Genomic DNA, 26,538 nt, shown 5'->3' with positions numbered 1-26,538 from the left:
AAGCTCATTGAAAGAACACCAAGGGTTTGCAGCGCTGTCAAAAAAATGAATAAGACATAAAATATATGTCTAAAATATAAGACATATTTGTGGTATACTGTATGGTTTGCATTTCCACCGTACCTCAAATTTCAGGGAAATGTATTCAAATCAGGCTGTCATGGGGGCGTGGTTTACTTCTACATTGATGCCATGTAAATAAACAGCCGTTATTAGGTCTTTTCTTTTTTCTTTTTTTTTTACTAAAATGCAAGCTATACAAAGTGAGTAACATACAAAACAAGATAGTTTTGAAACAAAATGACCTGAGATTTACAAAAATAAGAGTAAAAAATTCCTAATTGTGCCCCACCTCTTGCCCCGAGCCAGCTGGGACAGGTTTGACAACGCAACGTGTGGTCATATTAAATGATGTACAGTCTGACTCTACTTCGAATGTCATGGCTTCACTCCATCACGGTTTTTCAGAAATATATTTATGAATAAATAACGGTGTTTCATGGTTGAATACAGCCTAGTATGAGCTCAAAATGTGCATATTTAAGCAAATTTTACACATTTTTTTGTCTGAGAAGAATTTTCAAGCATAGAAATGGCTAAATGAACAAAAATGCAAATAACATCAGAAGATGCATTCAAAGACATTGATAAGGCGTTGAGACACACAAGCATCAGACTTGATCGCCAGAACAGCAGGCTTTTATTGCAGCTTTGAATGATCTCACATCAGGCACAATAATAAATAACATAATCATCATCATAATGATTATTGATTATGCGGTGGCCGTAATCCACTCCACGCTAAAACTTAAAAAAAAACCTAAATTAAAAAATGTATTGCAACACACACGAGCATGAGTGTTATTTATGTTTTAAATGCCTTTCTTACTCTTATTATGTCTACTATATTTGATACGAGTGTAAAGGTGACTATGTTATTTCATGTCTAGAGGGCTCTAATAACCCATATTTAATAAATCTGTAGTTAGAAAACCTTTATTTTGAAAATCGTAAACAGGTTTTCCATGCCACAACTATGAAAATATTACATTTATGGAACCCTACTTGATGGAAATTCACGGTTGGGTTTGGAGCCATTTTACCTCAATAAATGAGGTATTACTGTATTTATTATTTTCATGTGCATATTTGTATTTGTGAACTTAGTCATGTCATAAATTCATGTTGGGAGTTGGATGTCCACTTCACCACTTCACCGCAGTGAGTCTGTAGTAATGTGTGCATTCTTCTTTTGGCTTCAGTTACACGGAAGCAAAAGAAGACGACAGACATTGTTTGTTATCCGCTATGTCATCTCTATAGGAGCTACAGTACATCTGTTTGTTTGTCTGTCATGTGTTACGTCAGGTCTCCACAGGATAGAGTTGTTTTTATAAGCACAGGTGCAGGTAATCAGGGGAGCACCAGGTGGACGTTTTTTTACCGTTCACTGGCTCTGTTCAGTCGCTTTTTGTTTTCCAGCAGCATCACATCATCACATTATCAGTTGTTGGTAAAATTCTTTACCGTTTCGAGTGGAAAATGTTCCCGTGTGGACAGGCTCTAAAAGGTCAAGCAGGAGAAGCTATTCTAGATCAGCCACATCGAGTACTTCATCTGCACGCTTAAAGGCAAAAGCTCAGAAAGCTGCGCTAATGGAGAAAGCTGTTGCTCTGCAAAGGAGATATGAGGAGGAAAATGATGGAGCAGCTGGACTTGATGCACAGATAGCTGCTGCTGCTGCACGACTCTCTGAAGTGGAAGGCAGTGATGTTGGAGGAGAGTCCACTTCAAATGGAACCCTCTTATGAGAGTTAAAGACTTAAAGAGCAATAGCTGGAATTCAGTCCAAACTCAAATGACTTTGTGCCAAAAGGAAAAATCCTGGCTTTGGATCAAGGCTCAACAGCGCCGCCTGCAACATTGTGCAACCGACAGTGAATGTGCAAACACAAACATAGGACCAACTCCAACATGTGCAACCGACAGTGAATGTGCAAACACAAACATAGGACCAACTCCAACATGGAGCTTCAATAGGAATGGATAAAGACACTCAGGTTACATTTGTGACCAAACACTGAAATGTTCCATAGAACTACAATAAAGCAGTGGTTCCCAAGCTTTTTTTAGTCCATGGACTGGTTCCCAGTCCAACAAACCTCTGGCGGCCCGGGGTTAATGTAATGTTATGTCAGATGCGAGTCACAATTTTGATGTCTTTGGACTCGACAATATCATTTAAGGACTGCAAATCTCAAGAAACACCAACGAGTAGTCCACAGTCCAAAACCCATAGATCCATGGGAAATATTCACCAGAAAAGGTTATTGACCTTACGCCATGAAGACCCTGTTTGGGTGGGTCATCAACAGACCTTTAAGGGCCAACAATGATTGCTAGAAAATTGACCTTACATGCCAATAGCATATCCATCGTCAGACTGGACGAGCTGTTGGTCTCTTAGTATAACCAGGACTTCAGTGAGAAAAGAATGGAGCTAAAACAGGAGATGTCAAGGGAGCATCTGAGCTTTATGGAGACCATGGAGAAGTCACTTTGCATGCAGGAAGGTCATTATTGCATGGACATGCACTTTACAGTGGATGACATTACGGATGCAAGGTCTTGGCCTCACAAATTCTCTCTTAGTTGTCTTAACGAGGTTCAGACAGGAAAACATTACTTTTATGATGAATGTCCAAGCTATAAGAGTGTCAGAGAAGCATGTGAATTTTCTGCGCTTCCTCTGGTGGCCGAAAGGAGACATGTCACAGAGTCCAGTGGAACACAGAATGATAGCAGTTTCATCACTGAGTTTTTCATCAGCAAGCTTTGGGAAGGACTACAACAGATGACTGCAAAGTGGAGGTAACAGACGCGGTTTATGACTTCTACATAGATTGTTTCAAATCCTTGCCCGCAGAAGAGGATGGACTGCAGTTGCTTGCTGACATATGTACAGGCAGGATTTCAGTTGGTAAAGTGGACCAGCAACAGTGGAGAGATGCTGTCATCTATTCCAGAGGCAAAGCGCTCCAAAACAACCAGTCCGCTGCACTCCGAGCTGGCCAACTTGTTGGTGGAGGTGGCGCTTGGGTTGAGTTGGTGTACTCAGAGTGACACTTTCACTTCAACCTGCAGTGGGAAGGAGACTACATACCAGAAAAGGTATTCTTTCAATTGACCCACAGGATTAGTAATGCAGCAGCACATCAGTAGGTTAAAACTAACCTGTCTCACAACAGTCTAAACTCAGCTTGTGTTTCCTATTGGTGGGTGAACAATCCAATGTTTGGTCAATTCTGCTTCACGAGAGCCGGCATCAAAGGATCAAAAAGCAACATCGCTATGAATGCTTGGATTTTTGTCACCAATCACCGTGCTGCCAAAGATGCAAGAAATGTGTAGGACAAACACATCGCAGGGTGGTCCTGTATCCACCATGTTCGCGCAGTGGCGGAGAATGGCCGATGGATCTAGAGAAAGTGGATTTCTGCATCAAACAAAAAGAGAAACCACACATGCAGTTATCACTTCGCAGATTCTAGCGACCATGACAATGGCATAAACTTTGTTGGAGCAGAGTGGGAGTTAAAAGAAGCCTTAGCTGCCAAAGACCACAGGCCAGAATCAAGGTGCTGTCCTGCAGAAGGGCATTGACTGGATGTTGAACACCCCTGCCGCATCCCATCATGGCGATGTGTGGGAACGACTCATCAGGATGGTCAGAAAGATCTGCTATTCTGTTCCGCAACAACAATTTTTGAATGATGAAAGTCTGCATACTATCCTGTGTGAAGTGGAGTCTATTCTTAATGACCGCCCTCTAACCAAAGTCAATGACTTGGAAGATCTCACTACAAATCATATTCTTTTGCTCCAAAGTAAACCCACTCTAGCGCCTTCCAGACAGCGGATGCCCTCCGTGAAGCCATCTTCACCACCTGGAGCAACATTCCCACGAGCCTCCTGGAAACACTGGCATCAAGCATGCCCAAACCAATTTTTGAGGTTATTAACAAGAATGGTTAATTTATTTCTATTTGGGGGCGGGGGGTCTGTTTTTTTTAGCTATGGTCTTAAACTTTCGTCTCACTCCCTTTTCATATTTTTCATATTTAGGCATTTTCAAGCTCTACTTAGCACCTACTAAGTGCAAAATATAAACAGTGCAAAATATAAATTCTTGCGATTTTTCAACTGGTCTTAAAATAGTGATCAGGAGTGCATTGTTGTTGTCATGGATCAAACAGCTCCTGGTGGTTCATGGATTGTGGGAAGAGTAAGAAAGACGTGCCCAGACAAGAGCGGATGTGTAGTGCAGTGGAAGATAAACACAGAGCATTTGAAGCCAACTGTATTCAAGCGCTTCTTGCTTCGAGAAGTGGTATGAAGGTCATGACTCACACTTGTTGGACCCAAAAGAAAAAAGACGGAAGATGAAATTGTTTTGTGACCATTTTTGTTCTGATGTAATTATTCTGTCATCACAATACAGATCTGGTGTATAGGAGCTACATCTATTTATTTGTTTGTCTGTGTGGGTTAAGTCAGGTCTCCATGGATGGCAGTATAGAGTTGTCCTTACAAACACAGGTGCAGGTAGTCAGGGGAGCACATGGTGGAAGCTCATTCAATTTTTACCACTCGCTCGCTTGGTTTAGTCACTTTCTTTTCTTTACCATCAGCGTCACATCATCACATTATCAGTTCATTTTTTAAAAGTCATTTTTTGTTGTTACTTTTGAAGCATGAAATGGGAACATCAGCTGACTGATGTCATGTGACATCTACAGAGTGACGTGTGTGACACATGCGATCGACCCCCACTACCTTTGCGATGAATCAGTCCATTGTACTATTGTAACTAGAGTTGCCTTCCACTAAGGATTTTCATAGTCTAATCTGATTCATTAGATTTTGTCCATATGTAACCCACCCTGCTTCACACTGCCCGCACCGGGGCTCGAACACAGGACCTTTGCAATGGGAGACGAGAGTGCTGACCAGACGGCCAAAAGCCCGGACTGTCGACCTCAAGCCAGAGGGAGTGAGGTTTACCAACGTATACTTGCGCAGCCTCACAGGCTGGCATCCGTTACACACTCACGCAGTACATTACAACAGAGAGACACTTTTGAACATCGGCAGGGTTCACCATGAACTTTCATTTAGCCTCTCAGACTTTGCCTTTCTTCTGCGCCGGGAGAACGCAGCAGCCTGCGGACCTGGTGAGCTTAATACCCGGCGAGCAAAGCATCCGAGGCGTAAACGAGGCAAGCGAGCCGGCCTGCATGCTAGGCTAAAAGCTAGAGCGACGAGGCCACCGCTACCAAGCCTGCTGCTAGCCAACGTCCGCTCTCTTGAAAACAAGATGGACGAACTACGAGCAAGGATTACAGCTCAACGTGAGATCAGGGAATGCTGTGTCCTCACCTTCACAGAAACCTGGCTGACGGAGGATATACCGGACTCGGCGATCCAGTTGGAATCATTTGCTGCTTACCGGGGAGATCAGACTTTAGCGTCTGGTAAACACAGAGGTGGCGGCGTCTGTGTTTACGTAAACAAACGGTGGTGCACAGACGTACAGACGATGGAAAAGCACTGCTCGCAGGACATTGAGCTGCTGATGGTGAAATGCAGACCTTTTTATTTGCCTCGTGAGTTTAGCGCTGTGTATTTAACTGCTGTTTACATCCCACCACGAGCTAACACTGCTAATGCACTAGGCCTCCTGCATGACATCATTGATAAACACGAGACCAAACACCCAGACGCTGTATTTATTATATCTGGCGATTTCAACCACTGTAACCTCAGGACTGTCCTCCCCAAATATTACCAGCATGTGAGCTTTCCCACAAGGGAAAATAACATCCTGGACCAAGTCTACAGCAACATGAAAGGTACTTTGAAGGCTGTTCCAAGACCCCACTTTGGAAAGGCTGATCACATCTCGATATTCCTTTATCCAACATACAGACAACTTCTTAAAAAAGCTCCCCCTGTAAGTACAGCAGTTAAAGTGTGGAATGAAGAAACTGATCAAGTACTTCAGGACTGCTTTGGCTGCACAAACTGGGATGTGTTTAAAACTGCAGCGGGGAGGGAAGATTGTACTGTTGATTTGGATGAATATGCTTCTGCTGTTACTGGCTACATTAGCACATGCATAGAGACTGTTACCACCACCAAGTATTACAGAAAATACCCTAACCAAAAACAGTGGATGAACTGTGATGTAAGGGCTAAGCTACGTGCTCGTTCGACTGCATTTGTCATGGGCACCGCTGATGACTACAAAAAGGCCAGATATGACCTGAGGAGGTCCATACGAGAGGCCAAAAGACAGTACAGACAGAAGCTGGAGGGCTACTATTCCACCTCAGACCCTCGGTGCATGTGGGCGGGGCTCCAGCACATCACAGACTATCGACAGCAGAGTAGCGTAGCCACGTCCAGCCAAACCACACTTCCAGATGAGCTGAATGAGTTCTATGCCCGCTTTGACACCCAAACTCCTGATGAGCAGAGAGGGTGGCTGGACTTGGGGAGCACACAGGACTCACCTCTCATGGTGACATCAGCTGATGTGCGCAGGGTTCTAAACAAAACAAACCCACGAAAAGCAGCAGGGCCAGACAACATCTCAGGACGTGCACTTCGAGTTTGCTCATCAGAGCTAGCTGATGTGCTTGCTGACATATTTAACCTGTCGCTTGCACAAGCATCTGTACCGACATGCTTTAAGTCCACCACCATAGTGCCCGTACCCAAGAAGAGCAACGTGACCTGCTTGAATGACTATCGCCCTATAGCACTCACTCCTATTGTTATGAAGTGCTTTGAAAGAATAGTCATGACCCACATCAAAAAGAGCATCCCGGCGGCAACTGTGGACCCTCTACAGTTTGCATATCGCCAGAACCGGTCCACGGATGATGCAGTCAACACTGCCATCCACACAGCCCTTTCTCACCTACAGGGCCAGGACACATACGTCAGAATGCTATTTATAGACTATAGCTCTGCTTTTAATACAGTCTGCCCCCACAAACTCACAAATAAGCTCCTCACACTTGGCCTGTCTCCCTCCCTCTGTAACTGGGTGTTTAACTTTCTCACAGGCAGGCCCCAGTCAGTCAGAGTCCACAACCGCACATCCAGCTCAAGAATTGTGAGCACTGGGACCCCACAGGGGTGTGTGCTGAGTCCACTCCTCTACACGCTCTTCACCTACGATTGCGTGGCCTCCCAGAACAACACCAGCATCATTAAATTTGCGGATGACACTACAGTCATCGGACTGATCACTGGTGGTGTTGAAACATCATACAGAAGAGAGGTGGCGGACCTCATAGCTTGGTGTCGTGATAACAATCTCCTTCTCAATACGGATAAGACTAAAGAGATGATCATCGACCCAAGAACAAGGGAAAAGGAGCCGCATAGACCCCTGTTTATTGATGAGACTGAGGTGGAGAGGGTGAAAACCTTCAAGTTCCTTGGCACACACATCAGCGAGGACCTCACCTGGTCTCACAACACCCAACAAATTCTGAAGAAGTCCCAAAGGAGACTGTACTTCCTGAGAAGACTGAGGAAATTTGGCATGTCCACCACAATCCTGAGTTGCTTCTACAGATGCACTATGGAAAGTGTCCTTACCGCCTCCATCACTGTTTGGTACGGTAACTGTACAACACGTGATAGGAAGGCACTCCAGCGGGTGATCAAGACCTCACAGAACATTGTTGGGGCAGCCCTCCCCTCACTGCAAGACATTTATAAATCTAGAGTCCTACGCAGAACACACAACCTCATCAAGGACAGCACACATCCACAACACTCATTATTCACACTCCTACCATCAGGCAGACGCTACAGGAGTTTGAAGTCCAGGACCACAAGGCTGGCAAACAGCTTTTACCCACAGGCCATCAGGCTCCTCAACGAAGCACTCGCACACGCCGCACGCACACACTCATAGCACTTTATTTATTTATTTATTTATTTATTTGTATTATTTACTTGTATTAATGTCTCTTCTGTTGTTGTTGCTTAATTTATTGGTATATATGTTTATGTGTTTATGTTTCTTATGTTCTTATTCTTTCATTTGTTTTCTTTCTTTTCTTGGGAGAATGAACAGAATAAGATTTTCATTGCATGGTATAACTGCTGTTTTACCATGCACATGACAATAAAATTCTCTTGATCTTGATCTTGATCTTGATCTTGATCTTGATCTTGATCTTGACATAATCGACTAATAGTCCATTTTTTTAAGAGCAGAGCTAACAAAACTTTTGTGATTTGATGGCGAGATTGCAAGTAGAATCAGACTCCTCGAAATCGAATCGTCGACTATTCTAGGACACACCTAATTGAAATGAATGAAACAAATGGCGTGCTGTAGACTACTGTTATGGCATGTAACAAACTGGACATTTGATGTGACTTACTTTCATTCCACTCATTTACTGCCTCTAATATTTTGTCACATATCCTCAAGCAATGAGCAATGATTCCTTTGTCGCTGTGGTATGCGAGGTTGGCTATGCAGCTTCTTTGGTGCAATGGTCGGACCCACTGCGACTGTTCTTCATTGTTTTATAAGCTTAAGTTTCATCAGCTTTTCACCCATTTGTTTGCCGTATGTCCAACATTTACATCTGCCAGCTTGAGGTTGGGAGCAGTAAATCAGTAAATCTACTTATTTTGAAAGATCCTGAGCATATGGAACAAAAAAAGTCAAGTGGTAGACCCAAAAAAATCACACCTGCGCTGAGCCGGAGGATCCAATTGGCTGTCCATCAAGACACAGGGCAGTCTTCCACCCAAATTACGGCCCTTACTGGTGCCGACTGCAGCAGTAAACATTGCCTCAAAGGATTTTGTGCAACGGCAGTCAACATTTTCTTCACCAAATGGTTAAGATTAAGACAAAGGAGGACAAGACTATTTTGGCTATTTGTGTATATTGTGGAAACCTTGCTGCGATGTCTGTCTCCAGGGGCGTGTGGGTAGATGTCAGAGCCAGGAGTGGTGGAACATTGACGTGAGCTGCTTCACTGACACTTTTTTAAAATAAATTTTAGGTGACAAGAATACCTTTTACCCGATTTGAGAGTACCTTTTATCCAAGTCTCGGTAAGCACAGCAAAACACGCCTTTTGATGACATATTGGTCGGATATACTGTATGAGACCCCACTGTTCAGACTGCAGCAGCTCACGTACATATCAGATATGTATATCTTCATACGAACGAGGCCTGAGTCGCATTTGAAAACACTGGAATTGTACTGTTCACGCTGTCATCGGAACTTACCTTCAGTGTGACCGTAGCTTAAAAGCAAAAAAAGCAGAAACACAGTTCTGCAACAAAACGTAGTTGAAAGTACTCTTGGCATTTAGCTGTTCACAAATCATCAAACAACATGTTTGACAGGAGTTGTCTTTTGTCACATGCATTGACCACCCTGCAGGAAAACCCTGCAAGCACCTCCTGTAGTAGCTGCAAAATCCCAGTAAAGATCTCAGACCTCTGGTTGTGGATTGGAGCCTGGATATTGTACAGGTGCGTTCCAGTGCCTTGAGCTGATATCTGGTGACCGGGAAAACACATACTGGTCTGGTCTCCAACAACCCAGTTATGGTCTGCCGACTGAAATACTGGAAGAGTATATGGGAGATCTATGCAAAACTGGTTGAAAATTGGATGTTTACACTTAAACCTTAAAGTGCAAAAGAATAATTTAATAACTGAAGCCACAAAAATACCTCAGTGACATGATTCTTTCACACTCCTGGTTGACCTTGAAGCTTCCAACCAATTGAAAGACTGTGCAAACAAACTCTCAGAATCCTAGACAAAAAAAATAACTAATTTTATCTTTGTCATATTAGTTCAAAGTATCATATTCTCAGTTGGTAGAATATGATTGAGTTTCATGATATTTTATCGTGTTAGAACCGCTGCTCCTGCATTGAGAGGAGCCAGATAAGGTGGCTTGGGCATGCCTCCCGGACGTCTCCCTGGGGAGGTGTTCAAGGCACGTTGGAGAGACTGGGAACACCTTGGGATCTGCCGGGAGGAGCTGGACGAAGCAGCTGGGGAGAGGCCCCCGTGACCTGATCTCGGTTAAGCGAAGATGGATGGATGGATTGATAAAATTCTTCATGGAATGGCTTCACCTCCCCTGCAAGAATAGGAGTGAAGGCAGTTTGGGCAGTTGTCCTTTTCCAGTGTTGGGCAAAAAAGTGTTAAAAAAGTTATAGTTAGTAACTTTCCTGAAAAAGTAATTGGATTAGCAGCGGAATTACTCTTTCATAAATGTAATTAGTTACCAAGCAAAGTAATGATTGCGTTACCTTTTTGAAAAAGCTTCAAATAAATTCAATAAATTCAAAGAATTGGGATTTAGCTTTGTAGTGGTAGTTTGATTAGATTCACTAGGTTTCACCAATGTTCCTGTGAGACACACAAGCACCAGACTTGATCGCCGGTACAACAGGCTTTTATTGCAGGTTTGAATGATCTCACAGCAGGCACAATAATCCCTAACATGGGCTACCGTTGCAGCCGTAACCCACGCCAAGCCAAAACTCAACTCTGATTGGGGGAGGTTTCGCCCAACTGTGTTGCTATAGCCAGAGCTCACTGGACCCCAGGGTTCTGTGTTCAGTACTTGTATTGCTCAGAAAAGTGTTCTTACTGTTTTGTTCATGTATTATTTATATGGACCTGGCATTTTATTTTATGTTTATTTTGGAATTATACGGAGATTGACAAAAGAACACAACCGTATTCTTCCACGGTGTTTGAAACTAAAGGTTGCAGGCAGCACTTGGGACTCGTCTCAAATACAGAGGAATGTAAATGGCTCGAACTGCATCTCAAGTCTGTTAAAAATAATAAATGACTTCATAAAGCCACTTTTATGTTATATAGCAATATTTTGATTTGCCACAATACTGTAATGAATTTATATGAAAATACCTCAAGGTGAGGGCTTCTCCCAGCAATTTTTATGTGAGGCTAAAAAAAGAGATTAATTAGATCAATTAATTACAGATCACAATTAATTAATCTCTCAATGTTTTCATCTACTAGTTATTTCATGTCTTGAGGGCTCTAATAATGTTAAAAAAAAAACGTATTTAGAAGATGGTAAACAGGTTTAACAGGTGTAACTATGAAAAGGAATCGCTGAAACTCACTTATCACGGTCCGGTCTGAACCGATTAGCCGCGATAAACGAGGGATCACGGTACACTTGTTGTAACTTGGCTTTATTCTATGATCATAGAAACACAGAACATAGAAATTCCTGAACAGCCTTGCAAGTGACGTGCATTGTCTTCATACGAAAGCATAGACAAATGAGTCGTTATCTCGACGCGCCACTGCACTGTTTCAGGCTCAGTTGTTGTTTTGTTGCTTCTTTGCTTAGTTATCTCCCCCCCCCCCCGCATTCCTTTTCCAAGGTTTGTTGCTTATGTCAGCAAGCTGTCCTCTCTCATCCATGATGAACAACCGTGCTTTGCATTGTGGGTATTAGAGGTCAAAGGCCATGCCTCTCTGCTCTTTGATCAAAACTTCTTCTCTCTGATTGGTTGCGATGGATTTAGAGCCTTTTGGAGTCAAACAATATTGAGCAAACATGTTTTCACCCATATTGTGAAATCATTTTGCTATTGGAATACACATACTGTACGTGGGACCCTATAAAAAATATTTAAAACTTAAACTTGCAGAAATTGTTTATCATGGTCTCCCAGGGGACAGAAATATTTTCACACCCACCCCCAATTTTAAATACTATTGAAACACTGATAATATCTATTTATTTATCTGTACTGTACAGACTGATACTTGAAACTGAAACCAGGAAAATGCTACATAATGGAGAGTTGTGAAGTATAAGCGTATTCAAGCGTATTCAATAATACTACTACAATAAATTCACACATGTTGGCAGGTCTGCACCCATGTTGAAAGCACTCTCTGGCTCTCACACTCCCCCGATAGCTCACCGCGCCCCCACCACGGGGGCCTGCCCCACTATTTGAGAAGGACTGACATAATGTGAATGAAATGCTGTCGTTCTAAAGTCTCCCCGGCAGACCGCTCAATTGTGGGGACATGTCCTCCCAAACACTAACCTGCCCCCTCCCGAACTAAACATGTCGAAGCGGCCAGCCAAAACACCGACAAAGTTGATGAAAAAACGTGGAAACTCATCTCTTACTCTTCACTGAGCCCGAATGGAAGCTGGCTGGGTTAGCTTAGTTTAGCGGAGCATGCTAGAGAGGCATGCCGCAAGCTGCAGTGAGTCTTTTTACACATTTTTGTTTTCCCGTTTGTTCATAGAGGTATGTGATACCACCGATTTCATTTCCGATCCGATACCGAGTCAAATTCAGGCTGGTGTCAGCGATACCAATCCGTACCGATACATTCTGCAAATTCGCCTAATGTGTCGGGCAAATTTTTTTACTAATTTATTAACCAAATAAATTATTAATATAAATAAACAAATTTAAATTATTTAATAACTAATTGAAGTTTTACAAATTTTAAACCTGAAGTATACTGAGGTAGCGGGGTGATTTACAATATAGCCAAGCTAATATTCAACGCAAAAAACAAAATCATATAAAATAAAAAAATAAAATGGTACAGCAAAATAATAAAACCATTAAAATAAATGATTAATTATTAAGAATACTCCAAGAATTAAAACTTTATTCACAATTCACACATGGCTCTGTTTACGATCGGTCATCGTTTCAACAGACAAACATTACCTGAAATGACTGAAGTATCGAAATTCGATATCAATATTTTGATTTGAGAATCGATTTTAGAGCATAAAGAGCTGGTATCGGAAGTACACACATTTCAGTATCGGTCCGCATGTCACTATTATGCACATGCACGGACATTTGAGTTTGTTGAAGATTTTGTAGCGACGTATGCAGAGGCTGACGCCCCATTCAAAAAGTTAGCACAGCTGCATCCGTTTCTGAAGGACTGGGCAAAATTGTTCAAGTATGGCATCAATAGTTGTAAGGATTTTTGCATTTAATTAAGCACACACTCTATGGTGGTAAAATAAATGTACAAAGAAAAAAAATGAATTTGGAAAAAATAAAACAGAATCTGGGAAAAAATAAAATAGATTTCATAGGGCCCTAGATAGGAATGTTTTTGCACACACACACACAAATTTTTTTTTAGCACCAATTGGAAATGGGCTTTCCAAATGTACTGATTGCATGCAGCTGTGGAAGAATAACTTTCCTTTCATTTCAGTGATAAAAATGTTTAGATCATCATGAAATCTACACTCCATTTATTTACACATGCCAATATGAACTTGTCTTATTATTATGATGTCTGGTTGAAAAGGTTGTCTTATGTACTTTATGTTTATGTCTATGTACTGTACTATGCATATACAGTGGTGTGAAAGAGTCTTTTTTTTTTTTGCATGTTTGTCACACCTAAATGTTTCAGATCATCAAACAAATTTAAATATCAGTCAACACAACTGATCACAAATAACATGTTTTAAATGAAACTTTTTATTATTAAGGGAGAAAACAATCCAAACCTACATGGCCCTGTGTGAAAAAGTGATTGCCCCTCTGTTAAAACACATCTTAACTGTCGTTCAATTTCTTTAGCCACACCCAGGCCTGATTAACGCCAAACCTGTTCTCAATCAAGAAATCACTTAAATAGGACCTGCCTGTCAAAGTGAAGTAGACCAAAAGATCCTCAAAAGCTAGACATCATGCTGAAATCTAAAAAAAATCAGGAAAAAATGAGAAAGAAAGTAATTGAGATCTATCAGTCTGGAAAAGGTGATAAAGCCATTTCTAAAGCTATGGGACTCCAGCCAACCACAGTGAGAGCCATTATCCAAAAATGGTGAAAACATGGAACAGTGGTGAACCTTCCCAGGAGTGGCCGGCCAACCAAAATTACCCCGAGAGCCCAGCGACGACTCACAAAAGACGTCACGTGACCTCTTGGATGAGTCGTCATCGACATCATAGTCCAAACAACTGCAGGCCTCACTTGCCTCAGTTAAGGTCAGTGTTCATGACTCCACCATAAGAAAGACACTGGGCTAAAACGGCCTGCATGGCAGAGTTCCAAGACCAAAACCACTGCTGAACAAAAACAACTGTAAGGCTTATCTAAATTTTGCCAGAAAACATCTTGATGATCCCCAAAGACCTTTGGGAAAATACTCTGATGGCCTGATGAGACAAAAGTTTAACTTTTTGGAAGGTGTGTGTCCCATTACATCTCTGCGTAAAAGTAACTCAAAATTTCAGAAAAAGAAAAAAAAAATCATACTAACAGTAAAACATGGTGGTGGCAGTGTGATGGTCTTTGTCTTCTGCAGCAAGACAAAGACACACCAGCAAGTCCACCTCTGAATTGCTGAAGAAAAAAATGAAGACTTTGGAGTGGTCTAGTCCAAGTCCTGACCTGAATCCTATTGAGATGCTGTGGCATGACCTTAAAAAGGCGCTTCATGCTGGAAAACCCTCCAATGTGGCTGAATTACAACAATTCTGCAAAGACGAGTGGGCCAAAATTCCCCCACAGCGCTGTAAGAGACTCATTGCAAGTTATCACAAACGCTTGATTGCAGTCGGTGCTGCTAAGGGTGGCCCACCAGTTATTAGGTTTGGGGGTCAATCACTTTTTCACACAGGTCCATGTAGGTTTGGATTTTTCTCCCTTAATAATAAAAAGTTTCATTGAAAAACTGCATTTTGTGTTCAGTTGTGTTGTCATTGACTAATATTTACATTTGTTTGATGATAAGTGTTTAATCCGCGACCCTAATGAGGAGAAGCGGCATAGAAAATGGATGGATAAGTGTTTAAGTGTTACAAACATGCAAAGTGAACATGCGTATATTTCTAAACGTGAAGTTTAAAGTCTGGACTGTCCTCTTTTTCAGAAGCTGAGGAGCTGTATCAGAAACGTATTTTAACAATAACAGGAATCTGCATTGCGCTCCTAGTCGTTGGGATCATGTGTGTGGTTGCCTACTGCAAAACAAAGTAATTGATGCCACATTTGCATGTTTTGAGTATCATCACAAAGTACACTCCATGATTTGATTGTAGCGCCCATTAGTGTCTAGAACTGTAAATATGAATCAGTTGGAGAACCCACTGGCAGCATGGGTTCTGGTTACTGTTAATCTGAAATTATTAAGAGCTCTCTGCAACCAAATTCAAGTGAATGTAGCATTCGGATTTTGAACTTCCTCTACTTTTGGACGCTATAACTCGATTGTGGTGTGCATTTGACCACATGAATATTTGTGGTCATTGCTACAGTCAAGCCACATGAACTTTAGGGCATTTTTAAAGCATGTGATCTGAGCTGCCTCCGAATGCGGTATGTTTCTTCCCTACAGGCAGCAGAGGAAGAAGCTCCATGACCGTCTCAGGCAGAACCTGAGGAAGAAGAGAAACAAGCTGGCAAAATCCACCAGCAGACGCCAGGTCTCCAATTTGCCTCTTCAAGATTTGCAGCAAAACAATGTAAGCTTGTAGTTACTGACATCCAATCAATGACATCATTGTCATGATTACTCTTACACCTACCCGGATGTCCTTTTTGTTCCATAGCAGTGCAACGGGGCAGTCCAGCATGCAGCTGAGAAGGAGACAGAAACCACATTCTCCACAAGCAAATACGCCTTATCAACACAAGAACCTACCACACTCACCCACATCTCCAGCCAAAGGTAAGGAGTGACGTCAAATATCAAACTTCTCGTCATGTGGAGGTTAACCGATACAGTGGAACCTTAGTTGGCGTCATTAATCAGTGCCAGGAGATCCAACTAGCCGAAATCCGTTCCAGAAAGGCAAAAATGTTAACAGAAAATACCTTTTAAAGTATTACAATTATAGCTTTGCATGCAGAAAACAATTAAAAATGCATAAAAATACATATAAATGATGAATGAAAGGGATAAATGAACATTTATGTTACTTTTACCTTCACTGAAAACTTGATTCTTGGCAAAGGCACAAAGTGGAAGCAGGATTAACATGGACAACATGTCCTGCCGTGAGTTATTTCTTAAATTCAATCGTGTTTCTCAACTCAAGTCTCTGCTTTTCTTTTGATCATGGCTGTAAAATAAGCCAAAAAGGAGCCAAAGAAAGTTGCAAGTGCCAGCATTTTGATAAAGAAGGTGAGAAACACGATCGAATTCAAGAAATAATTCAGCAAAAAACAAAGGTGGTGTCCGTGTTGATGGTCTTCTCACGTCTTCAGTGGAGGTAAAACTAACCTTAAATGTTCATTCATCTATTTCATTTGCCATTTATATGCATTTGGAATTGTTTTATGCATGTAAAACTATAAAAACTTGTTTTGTGTTAACATTTTTGAGACTTGTGCCATAACTGTTAGTTGGAAAAGTCATATGACATCATAGATGGGCGACGTAGCTGACATCTGGGTCCTGAATTAGCAAGGTGCTAATCACGACTTTTTGTGATAAAAATACATTAAGAACACAGTTGCACGACAAGATGCACACCATATTTTACACTACCCGGAAAATGTACACAAACACTCACACTTTCTATTGCACACATTGAGGACAAATAAAATACAGTAATAGGCTGTCTTGAATTGTCTTGCACTCTGTAAAGGGCGTTGCAAAGGAAGGAGAGACAGGCTTATTGTTAACTACACTGCTTATTTATCACTGTCCATTCCATCGGAGCAGATCCTTTCACATGTTCAAGAATGCTATCTTTATCCTTCCCGATGGTCACAGTGTTTGAGCAGCAAGGAACAGGCATGCAGCCAATGTTGATTTCTCCAGTGAGCGTTTTACAAGATCTAACTACACTTTCATTTTCCTTTTGTTCTACGCGCTGCCCCCAGAAGTGCCTGCCTGAGGCTTGCGAGACGCCATGAAGTGCAAAAATTAAGCCAATAAGCGATGTTACCCTTATTCTGTGTAGCTGCGAATGAGGTGCACACACTGTGTTCAGTAACACAACGTATCCTTTAGTTGCACTTTTCAGTGTTTATGGACCAAAATGACGTTTTTAATTCATTTATGAGAGTGCTTTCATAAAACAGAACATTGTGACCCAAGGATCACCTGTAGTGACATTACATTCTGCACAGTCGTAATAAATACAGTAATCCCTCGCCACTATGAGCTTCAAATTTTGCGGCTTTACTCGATCGCATTTTTTCCGAAATATATTGATGAATAAATCAGGCTTGTGTGAAGCAGCTGACAGGTACCGGCAGGCCAAGCGGCACGTGGCTTCTGCGGTGGTCTAGGCAAAAACTCTGGTGCAGGAGAAGTTTTGTGAGGCCATGGAGCACGAGTTTCACCCTAAATTCCTCAAGGCTCTGTCTCCATGTCCACGTCCATATCTACTGCCGTGTGTGATCAGGCTGAGGCGATAAGCTCCCAAGGATGCACCCGGGCCCAGGTGTAGGGACTTCACCTGATTAGTACTGCTCCAGGAGTGAGGGAGGTCAAGAGAGAGAACAGCAACAACACAACCTGGCGGCAGCCTTTAACTACAAAAATATTGAATTTACAAATAAGGAATCCTACTTTGCGGAAATTCACTTATCACATTTGGGTCTGGAACCAATTTACTGTGATAAATGAGGGATTACTGTACAGGAAAAGCACAATGCTGCACTGAGATTTGATCTGATCATTTGATCATATGTGTGTGTTGTGGTGTGTAAGAGATGACAGCTGTGTTGGACTTGTGTTCATATTTCTCCTCCAGTGTTTAAATGTGTGTCACAGCGTGAAATGGCTTCAGTGAATGACGATGGGTCCAAGGATTAGCAAACGAGAACAGATGAATTTTGTTCCTAAGCTTGTACCTGACTAGTCTTTAAGGTTTGGCTTAAAGACTGTTTGATTGGGAAAATGAGTTTTTGTGTTTTAGCATTTCAGAAAACCTGTAACATGTAATTCAATTATAGGAAAAAACAAGCAGAAATTAAAACAAAAAGTAAACTTTAGAAGCTTTTTGTGACATCTGGGGTCTCTCCTATAAATCTTCCGTGTGCTGTTTTCCACGCATAGTATGGGATGTATTAAAAAAAACACCTGACGTGAGAATGTGCACACCCGTGAGCCAACTTTGTACTTGGCGTGCGCACTTTTCGGAGACATGACAAAAAGGCGACACACATGTTAAGCGGTGAAGTGAAGCATAGAAATAAATATGTCATTACATGAGCAAGCTGCTAACAAGGATGTTTTGTTATAAAAATACATTAAGAACACAGCTGGACAATGGACGCAAACTAAGGCAAAATTTTGGTGCAAATTTTTTATGCCAACCGATGTTCCACTGTATTCATTAAATATTGAAATTCACTCATGCGGCACATTTTCAGGACTACCACCTCAGACACAAATTGAATCTAAAACGCTGTACGCACGGACTCTTAGCATATCGGCCTGTGGAGTTCAATTATGGAAGGAATTTTGAGCAAGGAACCCAAACAAGACTGTATACACAAATACAGCTATTACAGGCATATGGTATTTACAGGGTATATGGGGGAAGATGAATGCTGAGAAATCGTGTCTGATATCGTTTATCCTGAATTCATCATTTATTACTTCATGAATACAGAAATATTCTCATAAACACCGTCCGCATGTTTTGGACGCACGGTTGAAGAGAGGAGCTGAGTTGTAAACTGATCACCACCTGGTGCTGAGTGGGATTAGATGGCGGGGGAGGATGCTAGACGGACCAGGCAGAGTCCGAATGGGCCATATTCTGTGCCTCCAGTGCTCGGGCGCCAATCGGAGCTGTGGTTGCAAAGTGGTCAGTGGTCAGATTGACCCTATTTTCTATTTAGATTTGACTAATATTAGTTATAAATATGCACTGACATATACTGTATATGTGTTTGTGCTAAGATACACATGAATGTCACACTGACTTGCTGTGATTATCTGCTCAACTCATGATTTCAACAGCCTTGGTCGTCTGGCCATTTAGTCTCTCCTTTTAGAATACCACTCCTGTATAGCAACATCGTTTTTGTAAGAAGTTGGACATTTTCAGGTTGTATTGATTTGTCTGCTTGGAGGCGGGTTTTATTGAATTGTACCTCTCATTATTTTCAAAGAACTTGTCTCGTCTCATCTCTGTTTTGGAGCTCGCAGCACATTTTCCCTTCACATAGTCAAATGATACTGGACGTTTACTCTAAGATACATTTACAGTATGCCTCCTCTGTATGCAGACCGATACGGGATTTTTGGGGGATAACGGGGGGAGAGAAAAGCCAATATCCGCTATATACATGTGCTGTATGAAATAAGAGCATTGACATGCACTGTACATGAACATAAATCTTCTAATACCCAAAACAGGATTTGGCACAAATAAGCAGAAGACTACTAACTGAAAATAAGGAAGTTAAATGAGTAAGAATGTCAACATAAGGACATTCTCATGTTGCCTCTGGCCTCTTTGTGCTTTACTTTTGTAGTGTTCTTTGCTTTGTTGGTGCTGGAGCCCTGGCTAACTTGTACACCGCACATGTTGCGTCTAACGTGACGCCTGTTGAGTCTCCTGTGAAGTGGCTCCACTCTGCCTGTTGAATGAAAATAGATACATTTCGTGAAATTTGGTAATTAGCATAGGGTTTGATACTATGGTTGGTCATTTTCAAATAAAAACAAGGGGCTGCATTGGGCGGAAAGTGATAACAGGCTGATGTGAGGTGTTTTTAAACTAATACATGATGTGTTCATAAAAGGCTTATTCACAAAACATCTTACCAATATCAGTGAGTCATATTTACTAGCTAGTGAGCATCTGCAAACAGCTCAAAATCAAATGCTGAAGCAAACATGGAAAAAGTGCAAAAACAAGAAATAATGAAGACATTAACTTGTGAATGTATGAGCCCCTGTAAATCCTGCATGGAAGTATGACGTAAAATGGGACGCTGTGCGTTAATGATGGACATGGGAGTCAACGCTTGCATATATCTTTATTTCACTTTAAAACACTGCATAATAGTCTTATATTAGATCATGGTGGGCATGTGGCATCTATCTTTGTTTATCTCACAGAGATGCAACTTGCACAACGTTAAAATTCCATAATAGGCGCTCTAAAACTTGAGTGAAACAAACTAAGTCACAGTTTGTCACAGCTTACCATGGTGTACAAAAATGTAGTTTGTTCCGCCGCTTCTCTCGTCGCCTCTGCTGCTTTGGAGTGAGTGGGACAGGAAGCAGCACAGACAGGGACACAGGAACGATATTGATGAATCCGTGATATGTCGTAATTGGCCCGATCAATCAGCCCGCCGGTATATCGGTCGGGTTCTGGTATGCATAGGAAATTACACAAAACCGAAGACACAAATTCCAAAGGAAGTGTTATGTTCCGCAGGACAGGAGCGAGCGCCTTCTGTCGTGCGCTCTTATTTTGGCGGGCTGTACTTCCTGCTGGGAGGAAGCTGCAGCCGCGCAGCTGCGGACAATTAGTAGTGGCTGTTAAAAGGCCAGCGCCATCGTATGTTTGTATGGTTTTTTGCTATTGTTATCCTTGCTATTGTGCTGTCACCTAAAGTGTGTACTTACCTGGCAGTACTTTCGTGTTATTTTCCACTGAGTTTTTTCCCTCTGTCGCCTTTTGTTTATTCCCGCACCTGTGCAATTAGAGACTTTTTGTTTGCACGCCAAACGCCTCGTCTCTGCATACTGGGGGTAAAGCTTCCAACAGCTCCAACCGGACCGTACCAGGAAGAATGTTCAAAAACTGGCATGCAAATGATTCCAAAAATGAACAACATTTGATGCCTGAACTTGAGGTGAAATGCTTGTTTTGGAATCTACGCAACATTTTGGGGAAAAATGTACCCTCTAAAGTCGCAACTTGGGTGTTTGATCCACCGTTGTGCATGACGTACTCAGTTTTACCAGACTTCATCATTAACTCCATGCATGTGTTTTACTTTTTCTTTGGGTTTTTGGCAACACTAACTCAAAAAGCCAGGCAAAAAACAAGGCAGCCTCTCGGGGATTACCTCACATGCAGCAGAGTGCCCTAATGCCACTCAATTTAATGAAAAACATCGAAAACCAGGACATTTTCATCCCTTTTAAAAAAAGAAAAACCCAGAACAGCCAGAAAACAGGACGTTTGGTCACCCGAGCATATAGCACACATATTTCTTGTGGAATCCTACGCACACTTGCAAGTAAGGATAAGCAGTAGAAAGAATGGATGTAATACATGTCTGCTATACTGTACCAGATACAGTACATCACTGAAGACGTCAACCCTCAGTGTGTTCTGTGCATGGACCAAGTTTACACATGCGCACGCACGCAGGCACACATTCTGATGTTATTGGAAATGAACGCTCTGATATTAAAACCAGTCTAGCTGAGGTGGCCCAGGCGGAATAAACGGCCAGCATGTTAATAACTTACAGTGGCGGATGAACACAGACTCCGAGAAAAATACCGTGTGCAAGCCCAGGTGCTCATGACATCGAAGACAGCCAATCACACGTTAGCACGATACGGCAGAGCGAGTCGATGAACTTATGGGGGGTCTAACAGGAAACCAGCTTCAGACTGAGGGGCCGTTTTCCACTTGTCCTAGTGCTTGACCCATCTACATTTTAGGCTAACATTATTTTTGGACAGTAAAAACTCCAGAGGACCGACTACACTGACTAAGGTCACTGGCTAAGATTGTGGGTATGCTGGAGCCTATCCCAGTTGACTTCGGGCGACAGGCGGGGTACACCCTGGACTGGTTGCCAGCCAATGGCAGGGCACATATAGACAAACAACCATTCACACTCACATTCATACCTATGGACAATTTAGAGTCTCCAATTAAGCTAACATGCATGTTTTTGGAATGTGGGAGGAAACGGGAGTACCCGGAGGAAACCCACGAACGCACACGGAGCCCAACGGAGATCTGAACCCAGATCTTCCAGATCTCCTGACTGCCAACATGCTAACCACTGGCTATAACCGTATTAACCATATTTATTGTGCAATCAACTGGCTCACAAATGAGCTCATAAGCAACAATCGTAACGTGTTTTTTCTCCAAGCCGAGGGTATCAGAAAACAGTCCTGTTTTCGTGGTCAGGAAAGCACTAAAAAGCCCAAAACTCCAGTAGCAAATGTGGAGCTTCCCTAAACATCCACTCACTTCAAAATGACAAGTTATTAATGAAGCCTTAAATGTCCTCCAAAGCTAAAAATGTGAGCTGTAAAACAGTGATGTCATTTTAAAGTGTCCTGCCTGAGAACTGTCTCCATGACAACGTCCCCCTCCCTGTCTCCACAGCTGGAGTAATGACTGGAGCAACAGTGTACTGTCTGACACTGACTCTGTTTCCATGACGTCATTGGCGGAGAATAGCCAGCATGCCACACAAGCCCGTAGGGGTCGCCTGAATGCCACCGGTGGCACTAAAGACCTAAGTGCTCTTTCAAAGAAGTGCAGAGACGCGCCCAACTCCAACACGGATTTGCCTTAAATGACGAGGTAACAGACCACTTTCAGCTTTCCATCACAGAGAACTATTCAGATCAGCAATCATTCAAATTGTTTCCAATGGAAAGAAGGAATTACCCTTAAATACATCAAATATGGGCATCCCTTCTCTGAAGACAGTTGACCCTCGTTTATCCCATTTAATTGGTTCAAAACCCGGCAGTGATAAGTGAATTTCCGTGAAGTAGTATTCAATATTAATAAATTGAATATTTTGGTAGTTAGAGCACAGCAAACCTGTTTATGACCTTCTAAATGCGCTTTTTAACATTATTAAAGCCCTCTAGGCATGAACTAACACCCCTATAGTTGCCTTTACACTGTATTACCAAATATAGTAGACGTGATAAGCAATAATAAGACATAATAAGCAATGGGAAAGTTCCTTGTTGTTGAAGCATCTCAAACGTAGTGTGGGTCGATCGCATGGCATTAAAAAAAAGATTGGCGGCAGCCAATCATCCGTGCTTACTATAAGACTTGTTTGTCACTTGATTGATAAGCAGGGCAGCCAGTCTGACATGCATCTGGCGTACACGTACGTTTGTAAACACCGCTGTACTGCTGCTTTGTTCACAACACACTGCACAACTCTTACACGCAGGCTAAGGGATCTCTGCAGGGACACAAGAGACGGCCGCCGCTTTAAATATAACAAACTACCAAGCTAACTAGCTAGCCTCCAATTTACAGTATTTATTTGAACTTTAAGTGTTTGAAAGTAAGTGGGGAAGAAGGACAAAGTAAGAAGCCAAAAAGGTACCGCTTCCACACAAAAGTTTGGCTTAAATTTTCCACACTAACTGAAAAACATGCTAACCGGGGCGTACTGTATCAATAATGCTGATTGGGTGTGAAAAAGTGATTGCCTCTCCTTGTTAAAATAACTTAACTGAAACTAATTGAGATCTATCAGTCTGCAAAGGGTTATAAGACATTTCTAAAGCTTTTGGACTCCAGCGAACCACAGTGAGAGCCATTACCCACAAATGGCAAAAACATGGAACAGTGGTGAACCTTCCCAGGAGTGGCCGGCCAACCAAAATTACCCCAAGAGCGCAACAACAACTCATCCAAGAGGTCACAAAAGACCCCACAACCGCATTTCAGAAAAAGATCATACCAACAGTAAAGTATGGTGGTGGTAGTGTGGTGGTATGGGGCTGGTTTTTGTACAGTACGTCTTGCGGTGACTATTGTCTCGTCAATGTAACATTACTGACACCTAGTGACCAGCATAAAATACCACATATGATCACAGTGTTTTTGAATGCCTTATATTTGTATTTTACTTCATTCAATAAAACTAATAACAGGCCGCAATTCAACCACAAAACAGCAATGATTTTTCGATTCATATATTTTGAAAAACCGTGATAGAGTGAAGTCTCGGAAGTCCGAAGTTGCAGGGGATTACTGTGCTGCTCACAATCTTGCTCTGTCTGTTTTTTTGCCTCATTGTGCGTTCTTGTGTGATACTTCCACCCTCTAATCTTTTTCATGAGTACCACTGAAGATATTCATGTTGACTTTAATAAAAGTGTCATGTCTGTCAGCAACATGGTGGAAATGTGGTTAGCGTGTTTGCCTCACAGCCAGGTGCTCTAAGGCTCAACTCTGGCTCGGACTTCTCTGTGCAAGTTCCTCATGTGCGTGGGTGGGCTTAGTCCGGTTTCCTCCCAGACTTTTGGAGGAAAATTGGAGACTCTAGGATAGACTCTGGGATAGGCTCCAGCCTACCTAATGAATGAATGAATGAATCAAAATCTATGTTGCGGTCAGCTCGGATAACCCTTCCTCATTTGTTTGCAGCCCTCTGGCAACGTCTCCTCCTTCAGAGATGTCAGCCCCTCTTTCCAGCCTGGCCACCTCCGTGCCCTCAGTAGCGGTCAGCCCATTTGAGGAGAAGCGCCCCCTGCTGTTGACTAAGACTCGTCAGCCGCTGCAGTCCTTGAAGCAAGATGAACTGAAGAGTACCTGTGCACATTACAACCACGGCCATGAGGCACACAGCTTACCGCCTAGCCCGCTGTGCGCCAGGGGGAACGAGAACTACCATGTCGCAGTCACCGCTGCAGCTAGCCACACGATCTCAGCGTCCACTGAGATGCTAGTGAATGCAAACAACATGATTAATAACTACAGCGCCACAGGAGCCGCCGTTACGAATGGTCACGCCCTGCATCATAAAGAGTCCAGTATTGACAGCATACTGGAGAGTGAAACAGAGATTCTAAAGGGAGATCAGATACCCTTTTTTTCTAGAGACAACACTAAAGCGCTGCTGTTCAGGGTTAAGGATAGCAGTAGGACTAAGGTGGTATCACCGAATGATGACCTGCAACTCATGTCATCCACCAAACCAGATGCGAGAGCTGTGTAGAGCGAGAGACAGAGAGACAGAAACGCTTGTTTAGGGGAAAAAATAGTCACTATTTCATCTTTATTTTCTGTAATTTATTTACTGTGTACAGACATTTAATGATGTAGTGAACATAGAGTTTTATAAATGACAAAATGTACAAATGTGTTCATGTCTTGTAGATGAAGTGCCATACACAAGTATGTAGCAGCTGTGTATATTAGCGTGTACAAATATCAATGGTGCCTTTCTGTTGGGTATGCTTGCATACAGGGCCATATACTGTATTCAACATCTTAATATTGTCATCATGTATGACTCGCTGGCTGCCTTCAGTGTGTCATCAGTCAACTGACACCACAGGTTGGTACCAAAGTTCAAAGTGCATGCTACATCCTTAAATGCTGTTTGTCTTCAAGCCATTGGACCTGCCTGGTCGAGTATCAGATGTCCATTTTTCTAAATGCAATATGGAACTGCAACACTGACTGGACTGATGTTAGATGAATAAATGTTAGTCATTACAGATTTTAGAAAATATGCAACAGATAATGGTTACATCTGTTGATAGCCTCCGCTACTGATGATAACACATGCAAGCTGATATCCCAGAAGAATAAAAAATGCAATCAGTCAAATCTGCCTGTTAGGAATCACGTACATGTTTGCTTCACCCTGAATGTCAACTAATTGATAACTCGGATCAGTCTTCAATCAGTCATATTAGGAAATATTTCTCCAGTTTTACTGATTGCATCTTTGAGAAAATATGTTCAAATCATAAATAAATATATGACTCTTGGCTTTTTTTGTATAATGATGTGGAACGACAGGGTGAAGGAAAGAAGAGAAACGGCGCGATGACACGAAGTACTGAACAAAACACATTAAGGGAGTGAAGAATGATACTGTATCACTTTGTAAACAAATAGGCTGGAAGAGAAAGTGAAAGTAAAATCGTGAAAAGAGTCGCATGATATGACAAATGATACGCAAGATTAATGGTTTGGAACAGAATACATGCATGAACAATTGGATAGTGACTGGGCTCCACATTACATGCAAGCCTCATGACAGGGCAGCTGATGGCAGAAGAGATTATGTTGCTTCAACATGTGGCCAACTTTCTGCAATTCAAGGGGGGTGGATGTGGATGTCAACATGGATACATGCCTTCCAATATCTGGAAAGAAAAACAACACCACACCTGTCATCGTCATAAAATTGACCACCAAAAGAAAACATGGTGGCTTTCCTGAGGCAGAGAAGCAAGCTGGAAGGAACAAACGTAAGTCATTTTTCCAGTGAGGGCCTCATAGTGAAAAAACAAAGGCTGCAAGGGCCATTATGATATTTTGTAAAGCAACACATGCACCTGTAGATATGCTAACAACTTTTATATATGCACAGTGTTCCCTCGTTTATGGCGGGGGATAGGTTCCCAAAATAGCCCGCAATAAGTGAAATCCGCCAACTTCATTTTTTTTTACAATGATTATATACTGTATGTTTTAAGGCTGTAAAACATACAGTAAAACATTTCTCTCTTGTTTA

The 26,538-nt window shown here is 42.1% G+C and overlaps 1 protein-coding gene across 6 annotated transcripts in view; it reads left to right on the top strand.

Annotated features, from left to right (window-relative positions):
* nrg1 (neuregulin 1) overlaps window positions 1–26,325 on the top strand; it is a 63,133-nt gene extending 36,808 nt beyond the window's left edge. For 2 of the 6 annotated variants that reach the window (XM_054757197.1, XM_054757196.1), the window contains exons 5-9: window positions 15,002–15,104; window positions 15,467–15,593; window positions 15,681–15,799; window positions 22,413–22,613; window positions 24,435–24,579. In XM_054757197.1, coding sequence (XP_054613172.1) covers window positions 15,002–15,104; window positions 15,467–15,593; window positions 15,681–15,799; window positions 22,413–22,605 — 542 coding nt within the window. In that variant the 3' untranslated portion in view covers window positions 22,606–22,613; window positions 24,435–24,579. Of the gene's footprint in view, window positions 1–15,001; window positions 15,105–15,466; window positions 15,594–15,680; window positions 15,800–22,412; window positions 22,614–24,434 lie in introns of all 6 variants that reach the window. The other 4 variants (XM_054757191.1, XM_054757193.1, XM_054757192.1 and 1 more) reach the window with 4 other exon arrangements.
* Window positions 26,326–26,538: the final 213 nt, after the last annotated feature.

The sequence above is a fragment of the Dunckerocampus dactyliophorus genome, chromosome 17 (assembly GCF_027744805.1).
Source record: "Dunckerocampus dactyliophorus isolate RoL2022-P2 chromosome 17, RoL_Ddac_1.1, whole genome shotgun sequence".
NCBI lineage: Eukaryota > Metazoa > Chordata > Actinopteri > Syngnathiformes > Syngnathidae > Dunckerocampus > Dunckerocampus dactyliophorus.
Note: the sequence above shows the minus strand (reverse complement) of the source record. Positions and strands in the feature narration are given on the sequence as shown.